This window comes from Rhinopithecus roxellana, chromosome 16, assembly GCF_007565055.1.
Source record: "Rhinopithecus roxellana isolate Shanxi Qingling chromosome 16, ASM756505v1, whole genome shotgun sequence".
In the NCBI taxonomy this organism is placed as follows: Eukaryota; Metazoa; Chordata; class Mammalia; order Primates; family Cercopithecidae; genus Rhinopithecus; species Rhinopithecus roxellana.
This window is the reverse complement of record NC_044564.1, coordinates 58,023,063-58,035,121: the sequence shown is the minus strand read 5'-3', so window position 1 is coordinate 58,035,121 and position 12,059 is coordinate 58,023,063. Positions and strand designations below refer to the sequence as shown.

General features: G+C 41.7%; 1 protein-coding gene across 1 annotated transcript in view; it reads left to right on the top strand.

Moving 5' to 3' along the window:
* The window catches only part of LOC104657668 (glycine dehydrogenase (decarboxylating), mitochondrial), a 71,426-nt gene extending 68,749 nt beyond the window's left edge, over window positions 1-2,677 (top strand). The window contains exon 17 of the mRNA XM_030919180.1: window positions 2,567-2,677. Within this exon, the coding sequence (XP_030775040.1) occupies window positions 2,567-2,677 (111 nt within the window). The remainder of the gene's footprint in view (window positions 1-2,566) is intronic.
* The last annotated feature ends 9,382 nt before the right edge of the window (window positions 2,678-12,059 follow it).

Sequence of the window (12,059 nt, the reverse complement as noted above, 5' to 3'; positions counted from 1 at the left end):
TCAACTAGTTATAGCAGTACAATTTTGATCTCAGAGCTGGCTGACATTCAGTATTAAGTAAAAAGGACATTCTGGAACTAAAATCATGAGTTTTAATTTTAAACAATCAGGACTGGGCACGGTGGCTCACAATCCCAGCACTTTGGGAGGCTGAGATAGGAGGATCACATAAGGCCAGGAGTTTGAGACCAGCCTGGGTGACATAGCAAGACCCCATCTACAAAAAAATAATAAAATTATCCAATAAGTAATCAAGATGGGATACTCTTGAAAACAAAATTAGTGACTTGGAAAATTACTTAGAGGAAATATTCCAAAACAAAAACCCAAAATACAGATTAAAGCTGTGAGGGAAACGTTAAGGAACTCAGAAGACAGATTCAGAAGACCCAGCATTTGGGGATGAGAACATGGAAGAGTTAATTAATACTCATCTGAAGAAGTGAGAAAAAATCATATAACCAAAATGATGGTAAAAAATGAAACGATTAAAGATAAAAGCTAGAATGAATGACCTAGAAGATAAAATAGTCACAAGGATTAATAAATACAAAAACTGATTATTTGAAAAATCCAGTGAAATCAGTTAACTTTTTTCTTGCCTAAGGAAAAAATATGTATATACAAATAAGAAATGAGAGAGAACATACTCAGATATAGATAAGATCAAAAGAAGTATAAAAGAATAGCATATGCTACCCAACATTTTTAAAAACAAATTTAAAAACATAGAGAAATAAATGATTTCTTAACAAACATTTAGGAACATAAGGGCATGTTGAAAACAGATTAACAGAGGCTGATCACATGGAGTGAAACTGGAAATAACAGAAAGATGAGCAAAATTCACAAATATGTGGAAATTAACTAACACCCACATAAATAACCAGTGGAACAAAGAGGAATCACAAGGAAAACTAGAAAGTACTTTGAAGCCAGGTGCAGTAGCTCATGCTTATAATTGCAGCACTTTGGGAGGCTGAGGCAGGAGGATCACTTGAGCCCAGGAGTTCAAGACTAGCCTGGGCAACATAGCAAGACCTCATCTCTCCAAAAAAATAGCCTAGCATGGTGGCAAGCACCTGTGGTCCCAGCTACTCTGGGGGCTGAGATGGGAGGATCACTTGAGTCCAGGAGATTGAGGCTGCAGTGAGTCATGATCACACCACTGTACTCTGGCCTGGACAACAGAGTGAGACCCTGTTTCTAAGAGAAGAAAAAAAGAGAGGAAGTACTTTCCAATGAATCAAAATGAAGATACAACATGTCAAACATCATGGGCTGTAGCTAAAACAGTGCTAACAGGAAAGTTTATAGCTGTAAATGACTACATTAAAAAAGAAGAAAGAGCTGGGTGCCATGGTTCATGCCTGTAATCCCAACACTTTGGGAGTCTGAGGTGAGAGGATCACTTGAGCCCAGGAGTTCAAGACCAGCCTCGGCAACATAGTGGGACCCTGTTTCTACAAATTAAAAAATTAGCCAGGCATGGTGGCATGCATCTGTGGTCCCAGCTATTTGGGAGGCTGAAGTGGGAGGATCACTTACACCCAGAGGTCTAGGCTGCAGTGAGCCATGATCACACCATTGCATCCCAGCCTGTGACAGAGCAAGATCCTGTCTTGAAAAAAAAAAGAAGAAGCCTGGACCAGATAGTGAGACTTAGTATCTACAAAAAATTAAAAAAGTAGCCGGGCACAGTGGCAAGTTTCTGCAGTCCCAGCTACTCAAGAGGCCGAGGCCAGAGGATTGCTTGAGCCCAGGAGGTTGAGGCTGCAGTGAACTGTGATGGTGCCACTGCACTCCAGCCTGGGTGACCCTGTTTTAAAAAAAGAAAAAGGAAGAAAGATATTAAACTAACCTAATCTTCCACCCTACAACAGAGAAAGAAGTAAATTAAGCTCAAAGCAAGCAGAAAGAAGGAAAGAATCAGGATTCAAGCAAAAAAGTCAATAACATAGAGACGGGGAGCAGGAGAGGAGGGGAATTATAAGAAAATAAAATATAGTGAAATAAAATTTAGAACAACAGATCTTAGCTGTGTAAAACTGCGTATGTGTTTGTGCACAGGGGCATAGGTGGAAAGATGTATGAAAAGATGGGACTCAAACAGTTGTCTCTAGGTGGTAGAATATCAGGTGATTTTACTTTTTGTCCTTATGTTTTCAGATTATTTAAATTTTTTAGAGCCTTGATCATATGTTATTTAGTCAATTCAAAAAAGAGATATTTTTATGGTGGAGAACATGCGTATTGTGAAACAACTAAATGCATAGTAAGTTGGTTATAGGCTCATTTGCACCTGGTTCTCCTGAGCTCAGAGGGTTTCTCCATCAGCTGATGGATGTGTGATAAAGTTGGCTTTGAAGCTTGCCCTGGGGCTGAAGGCAAAACGTATCACCATCTACCTTACCAGCCCTCCATCCTAATAAATATAGTGAGGAGGTCTCCCAAGGCTCCCAGTTCAAACTCTGCAGAATAGGATAACATTTAACATCAAATGGACTCAAAATACAACTCCCTGGTTCTCAAATGACCAAGTAGCAGAATGAAATGTTACTTTCAGGCCTGCATCTGGATTTCTCTGCGCGTGGCCCTGCTGGCTCAGCCTCATCCTTGCTGCTGCGTCTTTCCGCGCCGTCTTCTTATCCAGGGCGTTTCTGTGTTATGCGAATAGAAGGCTTTTGTTCTTTCTGCAGTCATTCCCTGCTCACATATATACTGCAGCAGGGACCTTTCTCATCAGTGATTTTTCTTTCTAAGAGAGAATTCATCAGCTCAAGGGAAAGGTTAAGATCTAGAAAACGTGAGGTTTTTGAAGAGTCTGTTACGTGGCTTCCTACCAAGTCATGTTGTAGGTTTCTCTCCTAGCAACAGAAAAGTGAATGAGATTTAATTCAGGAATAGACAGTCAATATGGATCATAAAAAGGTTTTATAAGTGCTATAGTTGAATGTTTGCATTCCTTCAAAATTCGCCTATTGAAATCCTAACTCCAGGCCAGGCGTGGTGGCTTACACCTGTAATCCCAGCACTTTGGGAGGCTGAAGCAGGCAGATCACCTGAGGTCAGGAGTTTGAGACCAGGCTGGCCAACGTAGTGAAACCCCATCTCTGCTGCAAATACAAAAATTAGCCAGGTGTAGTGGCAGGTGCCTGTAATCCCAGCTACTTGGGAGGCTGAGGCAGGACAATTGCTTGAATCTGGGAGGCAGAGGTTTCAGTGAGCCAAGATCACGCCACTGCACCCCAGCCTGGGCGACAAGAGCGAAACCCCATCTCAAAAAAAGAAAGAAGAAAAATTTTAACTCCAAGGTGATGGCATTAGGAGGTGAGAGCTTTGGCAGGTAATTAGGTCATGAGGGTTGTACACTCCTGAATGGGATTACTGCCCTTATTTTAAGAAAAACCCCAGAGAGCTCCTTACCCCTTCTACCACGTGAGGACACAGCAAGACCACAGCCATCTATGAACCAGGAAGTGCGTCCTCACTAGACACTAAGTCTGCTGGCTTCTAGGATCTTGGACATCTTGGCCTCTAGAACAACGGGAAATAGCTTTCTGTTATTTATAAGCCACCAGTGTTTGACATTTTGTTATAGCACCTGGATGGATTAAGACAATAACTATACATTTTGTCAAGAAAACTTTGCTTGATATAGCCAAGTCTTCACAGGTCTTCCTAGTTTCCTTAGGACATTTTGATCCCAAGGGTGTTTGAAGGGCCTGAAAGAAAAAATGTCAAGAAGCTTATCCCTATTTTCTCCTATTTATTTGTTCAACCCATAAACCCCGGGGAGGATTTCCAGCTTGGTGTAGAAAACAGCCAAATAATATTTATTTAATTACCTTTTCATTTCCCACTGAGCCCAGCGGGGCTTGCTTCAGCTTTTTCTCCATAACACTTTGCCACTCTTTAAATCATTCAGCAGCTCACAAGGACATTCTAGGAATTGCTGGTTTAGAATTATAATGTGATGCTAAATAAATTGGAAACAAAAGGTTGCAACATGACAAAAAAACTGTGTAGTATTTACCAGCACCATTCAGTAATACAGCCTTAACCATACCTCCTTGAACTACTTCGTAACTTGTCAAGAAAAGCAGTTTGCAGCAAGGGCATGTGGTGTGCACCTAGTATTAAAATTGCTTTGTCTTAAAATTGAACATGAGGACATTAAAAATACATTGTGAAGAAGACTGCTTATCTCAGAGTGAAGATACTGCGGCTGAAAAGCACTAGTTTGATATAAAATTAAAATGACCAAAACCCTCCAGCTTTGAAGCTAAAAAAAAAAAAAAAAAAAAAAAAAAAAAAAAAAAAAAGAATTATAATGTGATGTTTAAGGCAGACAGAAAGAGTAATTAACACCTCCCATGGATATGTAAAGTGAAAGACAAGTTGGAATTATTATTAGCTCGCTTGGCTTAAAAAATTGAGGTAGTTGTTTTTGTCCTTAAAAACTGCAAACTGTGATTGTGAATGTAGACGGAGGTGGCCATTGCTTTTCTCAGAATCTCCTTCATGGGAAGATTCTTAAATTGAGGTGTGAACAGGGCTCTCAATGGCTGTCAGAATTAATCGTGCATGAGAATCACCTGGAGGGCTTCTGCAATTACTAAGCCTCGCCCTGCAGAGTTTCTGATTCAGGAAGTCTGGAGTAGGGCCCCAGAATTTGCATTTTTAACAAATTCCCAGGTGATGCTGAGGCTGCTGGTTTGGCCACCAGCCTGTGAAAACCACTGGGTTTACAGAAGTTCTTGGACCTGGCTGCATGTTAGAATTACCTGGGGAGACTTTGAAGAACCCAGATGCTCTACCTACTGCACAAACCAGTTACCTCAGAATCTTCACTGGGGGTGGAGCTCGTGTGGGAGAGTTTTGGGTTTTTTTTTTTTTTTTTTTTTTTGCTTTTTTTGAGACGGAGTCTCACTCTGTCACCCAGGCTGGAGTGCAGTGGCATGATTTTATCTCACTGCAACCTCTGACTCCTGGATTCAAGCGATTTTCCTGCCTTAGCCTCCCAAGTAGTTAACTGGCACTACAGGTGCCCACCACCACACCTGGCTAAGAAGTGGGAGAGTTTTCAAGCAAAAAAACCTCTCTAATTCTAATGTGCATCACTGAGTTGGAGAGCAATTTGACCTGGAGGAACACCAAAGAGAGTTTTAGCAAGATGGATGTGGCTATCATGTGCATATCACAAATAATTTACAGCAGGGAGGGTCAAAAGCCTGCTATTTGCCGTCTCCCTCCCCTCCCTTCCTGAGCTCATGGTTGACGTCTTTGATCATTTCTGGTAAGTTTTCCACCAAGCCTAGTGCAACTTCAGAAACAGAGTGCTCTGGGGGCCAAATACGAGAGACCTGTGAGTCTTCCCTGATTTCCCAAAGAAATACTCAGAATGCCAGGAAGGGGAGAAAGCAGGGTGAGGGATGAGGAGAGCCATCTTTCGGGAAATGTAAAGCAGTCAGAAGGAGCTCCTTTCCCCCAGTTTCCTTAACTCTCAAGAGTATATTTTGATTTTTGAAATATGTTAGACTTTAGGGCAGTGGTTCTAACACTGGACTGCACCCCAGAATTTCTTTTTCTTTTCTTTTTTTTTTTTTTTGACAGTCTCACTCTGTCGCCCAGTCTGGAGTGCAGTGGTGCGATCTCAGCTTACTGCAAGCTCCGCCTCCCAGGTTCACACCATTCTCCTGCCTCAGCCTCCTGAGTAGCTGGGACTACAGGCACCCACCACCACGCCCAGCTAATTTTTTGTATTTTCAGTACAGATGGGGTTTCACCGTGTTAGCCAGGATGGTCTCAATCTCCTGACCTCGTGATCCACCCGCCTCGGTCTCCCAAAGTGCTGGGATTACAGGCGTGAGCCACCACGCCCGGCCATACAGAGTTTTACCATGTTGGCCAGGCTGGTCTCGAACTCCTGGCCTCAGGTGATCTACCCACCTCGGCCTCACAAAGTGCTGGGATTACAGGCGTGAGCCACCGCTCTCGGCCTCAGAATTTCTGATTCAGTATTCCTGGAGTGGAGCCTACGAATTTGCATTTCTTTTCTTTTCTTTTTTTTTTGAGACAGAGTCTTGCTGTGTCACCCAGGCTGGAATGTAGTGGCATAATCTCAGCTCACTGCAACCTCCACCTCCCGGGTTCAAGCCATCCTCTTGCCTCAGCCTCCCAAGTACTGGAATTACAGGCAGCCGCCACCACGCCCAGCTAATTTTTGAATTTTAGTAAAGATGGGGTTTCACTATGTTGGCCAGGCTGATCTTGAACTCCTGACCTCAGGTGATCTGCCTCCCAAGGTGCTGACCCGAATTTGCATTTCTAACAAGTTCCCAGGTGATGCTGATGCTCTCTATTGTCTGGGGACTAGACTGAGCGTGAGAACCACTGCTCTGAGGCGCTCTTCTGATACCAGCTGATTTATCTATGTTTTTTGACTAGATAGCAAAGGTTAATTATGGAACTAAACTTATGGCAAATTGATACAGGTTGGTAAGAACATTACAGAATGATGTGTTGAGGGGTTTTGATTTTAAACCTGTAGAGATAGAGACCTGGGTAACGTTAGGGTACTTGAGACATGCAATACATGGAGTTTCACTGGTTAAAATCATACTGTTTCCAAGGTATTTGTACTGTTAAATTGTTAGTCACCTGTTTTTCCCACCTGGAAGATAGGAATCTGCACCCATTTTTACCTTATTTTCTTGAGATTGGTCCTCTGAAGTTGCCATGAACTGAAGTGGGTCATTTCAACAGTTGTTGTTAGGATCATTTTACTGCTGTCATTTTTACCGTATCAGTTTTCTTAGCTGATGTTTCACTTGCATCACTTTTGTTTCTCAAAGTAAAGGAGAGTTTGGATGAGGGGAGTTTGACATCAAAGATGTCCAACACCAAACCCTTACGTATCACAAGAAATTGTGAGGTATTTCCTTCTGGGGGGTGACACTGGGCAGGATGGATGGGGGTTGCTTTTTTGCTTTATAACCCTTCTGCACTGATGATGAATTTTTTTTTAATCACATAAATGTATTCTTTTAAAATTTATTTATTTATTTATTTATTTATTTATTTTTTGAGACGGAGTCTCGCTCTGTGGCCGAGGCTGGAGTGCAGTGGCCGGATCTCAGCTCACTGCAAGCTCCACCTCCCGGGTTTACGCCATTCTCCTGCCTCAGCCTCCCGAGTATCTGGGAATACAGGCGCCCGTCACCTCGCCCGGCTGTTTTTTTTTTGTATTTTTTAGTAGAGACGGGGTTTCACCGTGTTAGCCAGGATGGTCTCGATCTCCTGACCTCATGATCCGCCCGTCTCGGCCTCCCAAAGTGCTGGGATTACAGGCTTGAGCCACTGCGCCTGGCCTATTTGTTTATTTTTAAGATAGAGTCTTGCTGTGTTACCCAGGCTGGAGTACAGTGGCATGATCTCAGCTCACTGCAACGTCCGCCTGCTGGACTCAAGCAATTCTTGTGTCTCAGCTTCTGAGTAGCTGGGATTACAGGTGTGCACCACCACACCCGGCTAATTTTTGTATTTTTATTAGAGATGGGGTTTCTCCATGTTGGCCAGGCTGATCTTGAACTTCTGACCTCAGGTAATCCACCTGCCTCAGCCTCCCAAAGTGCTGGGATTACAGCGATTCTTGTGTCTCAGCCTCCCGAGTAGCTGGGATTATAGGCGTGAGCCACCATGCCCAGCCCATATAAATGTATTCTATCATACAAATTTTAAGTTCACGTATGAAATAGGTAGCATTATGTGCATGTGACAGATGAGATCCAGAGGAATAATTTGCTTGGAGCCAAACAACTTCGAAAAGGGGCAGCAAATAAAAAACAACTTTGATATTAGAGGCAAGAGAAACTCCAGGGTGGCTGCAGGAACTATCTGTTTGTGAGCTCTGCCTGGGAATGAGTGACTTAAACATGATCTTGTTATAGGAAACATTTAACAATAAGTGCCACCTAAGGGCTCCTGTTTGCGAACAACAGAAAATGGCTTGTGTTAACTTCAGCAGAAAAATAATTTACAGGGAAGTTATTGGGCAGTTAACAGAGTTGATGGAAAAGCTGGAGAATAAGACTTCAGCAGTGAGCCAGACCCAATAGAGGCTGGCAGCAGAGAACAAAATGGAGTCTCGCTATGGGAAGAGTCACCATCCTCACTGTGGAAAATCTTTAACTGTCCCATTCCTTCGGTCTGTCCATCCAGATTCATAATGTCCCAGGTGGAGTATTTTGCAGGCTGTTTCACACCTCCATGTCTTATTAGTGTTTAGTGACTGGGAAAATCTAATCCTTTTTGCTTTCTTGGGGAGTGTAGGACCCTGTCTCTCCCATAGGCTCACACCAAGAGGGAATTCCCCCAGATAATAAAGCCACTGAAAGGCTCTGCATTCCCACACACACCTCTAAACTCAGCACCAATGAAAACCCAGTGGATTTTCAACATCCTAATGTAACCCTCCTTTGTACTTCTAAGCACATTGACAACAAGTCCACATGTCATCTTCCCAGCATCATTTTCTGAATTGCATTCATCCTTACTGTTTGTTGGCTATGGTAGTTTGCAGATACTTTCTCCCATTCTGTAGCTTATCCTTGTATCCCTAATGGGAGCAAAAATTTTTAATTATGGAGTTCAATTTATCAATCAATTATTTTCTTTTATGAATTGTGCTTTTGGTTTCAAATCTACCCTAGATCCCAGTAATTTTTATTGGTTTTCTCAGAAGTTTCATAGTTTCATGTTTTACATTTAAGTCCATGATCCATTTACAGGTGATTTTTTATATAAGCTGTGAGACTTAGATTGTGCCTGTGGACGTCCAGGTGTTTCAGTTTCATTTATTGAAAAGGCGATCTTTCCTCCATTGAATTGCTTTTGCAACTTTGTCAAAAATAGTTGGGTATATTTGTGTGGCTCTATTTCTGGATTCTATATTCTATTCCATTGATGTGTGTGTGATTTATGTGTACCTAGGCTTAATTATTGTAGCTATATATGATAGTCCCCACTTATTTGCAGTTTCAGTTACCCATGGTCAACTGGCTCAAAAATATTAAATGGAAAATTCCAGAAATAAGCAATTCATCCTAAGTTTTAAATTGTGCACCATTCTGAGTAGTGTGATGAAACCTTGCAGCATCTTGTTCCATCCCACCTGGGATGTGAATCAGCCCTTTGTCCAGCATATCCACTGTGTATATGCTACCTACCCGTCAGTCACTTAGTAGCTACCTTGGTTATCAGATCAACTGCTATGCTGTCACAGTGCTTGTTTTCAAGTAACCCTTATTTTATTTAGTGGTGGACCCAAAGCACAAGAGTAGTGATAATGGTATAGTGTTATAATTATTCTATTTATTCTCAGTTATTGTTGTTAATCTCTAACTGTGCCTAATTTATAAGTTAGATTTTATCATACATATGTATGTATAGGAAAATTCATAGTATACGTGGGGTTGGGTGCCATCCATGGTTTCAGGCACCCACTGGGTGTCCTGGAAGATATTTCCTGCAGATAAGAGGGGGCTACTGTTAATAAGCCTTGACATCAGATAAACTGATTTGTGCCAGTTTATTTATTTATTTATTTTTTAAGTAGCTATTCCAGTTACTTTGCCTTTACATATGCATTTTAGAATAATCTTGCTTATGTCTACAAGAAAATCATTCTTTTGGGAGAGGATGATGTGTATTTTAGCTTCTAAATGTTACATTTTGTACAAAGGGCTGTGTACTAGATGCTATAGATATTATAGGTAGTTGAAGGGAACAAATTCATCTCATATTTAAACTTATAATTCATCACTCATAAAATAAATATTTTTTCATGAAAAAATATCTTTCTAAATGTAATAAAATATTTTTGAAAAAATATGCCAGTAATAAAATATTTTTGAAAAAACATACCCTGAGAAACCTTTTTCTTTCTGAGACAGAGTTTTGCTCTTGTTGCCCAGGCTGGAGTGCAATGGTGCGATCTCAGCTCACTGGAACTTCCACCTGCTGGGTTCAAGCAATTATCTTGGCTCACCCTCCTGAGTAGCTGGGATTACAGGCACCTGCCACCATGCCCAGCTAATTTTTGTGTTTTTAGTAGAGAAGAGGTTTCGCCATTTGGGCCACATTGGCCTTGAACTCCTGACCTCAGGTGATCCACCCGCCTCGGCCTCCCAAATTGTTGGGATTACAGGTGTGAGCCACCACACCTAGTCAAGAAACTTCTTAAGAAGTTCAAATATAAGAAGTAAAATAGGTTCACTGCTTATAAATAACTTCAATGGGACCTTCACTGAAATCACACACTAAAGGTGGCCATCCGTGCACAAACTATAATGGTGTGTTAAAAACTAAAATGATTTTCAGAATATTTAGGGAAAATTAAAACAAAAATAGATATGGTCAATCTAGATATTTGGTATTTCAAAAATATATAAATCTTAATTTCTTGGTACTATAATTTTTAAAACTTTAGAATCCAAGCATGGTCTTTTCTTTATGGCACATTTTTAACATCTTTTGACTTGTATAAAAACACAGCATTCTATTTGAGAACACAAATACTGTTTTCTCCATATAATTACAATGTGATTCAGTGGGAGTTTTGGTGACCGCTGGTGTTCACCATAAATTATTACTTTGGTGCATTCTGCAATCTTGCAAAATGGGTTTCATATTTTTTGCATATATAAAAAGCATGCAGCTGTAGTGACCCATCTCCAAATATTCCAAAGCAGTCACCATCTGAGAAATGGCTTATGGTGTCTATAAAGTTAGCCACGATGTTCTTTTTTTTCCCCCATGAGACGGAGTCTCACTCTGTCGCCCAGGCTGGAGTGCAGTGGCGCAATATTGGATCACTGCAGCCTCGACCTCCTTGGTTTAAGCGATTCTCCTGCCTCAGCCTCCCAAGTAGCTGGGATTACAGATGCGTACCACCACGCCTGGCTAATTTTTGTATTTTTAGTAGAGACAGGGTTTTGCCATGTTGGCCAGGCTGGTGTCAATTTTCTGACCTCAGGTAATCCACTCGGCTCGGCCTACCAAAGTGCTGTGATTACAGGCGTGCAGGCATGAGCCACTGCGCCTGGTCTGCAACATCCATTTCTTTTTTGTTTGTTTGTTTGTTTTTGAGATGGAGTCTCACTCTGTCCAGGCTAGAGTGCAGTGGTACGATCTCGGCTCACTGCAACCTCTGCCTTCCGGGTTCAAGCGATTCTCCCACCTCAGCTTCCCGAGTTGCTGGGACTATAGGTGCCCGCCACCACGCCAGCTAATTTTTATACTTTTAGTAGAGATGGGGTTTCACCATATTGTCCAGTCTGGTCTCGAACTCCTGACCTTGTCATCTGCCCACCTCGGCCTCCCAAAGTGCTGGGATTACAGGCATGAGCCACTGCACCCAGCCACAACATCCATTTCTAATTCTCAATATGTTTGGCTAGGGTTCTTAGTAAAAGGAAAGAGAAATTAATTTTTTAAATCTTTAAAATTTGTTTTTTCTTTGAACTCCTGTTCTAACCTTGCAAAATAACTTTTAGCTCTTCTGAACTATCACCTTCACCCTATCTCTGCTGTGTCATCTATAAATTCTTTTTTTTTTCTAAGTTTACATTGAATATTTCTCCTGAACTTGCACACCTATGATGATACACTGATACTGAAAGGGCCTAGGTTATAGTCATCACAATAGTGTTGAATTCCATCAACTCCAACTGTTTTCACCTTGTGAGTTCTTAATACCTGTTACTCAGTTGTTCTACTTTTTCTAGTCTATTGAATTTCTTGTGGATTCTTTGTAGAATGAATCTGAGTTTTGGAAGAAGTTGTCTGCTCAATTTTCCTGTTCTGCATTAAACAGCAGCTCCTTCATTAACCTGAGTGAATGCCATGCACTGGAGAGTCTTGTTGTTTTTGTTTTCTTCTTTTTTTTCTTGAGGTGAAGTCTCACCCTGTGGCCCAGGCTGGAGTGCAGTGGTGTGATGCCGGCTCACTGCAACCTCCGCCTCCCAGGTTCAAGCGATTCTCCCACCTCAGCCTCC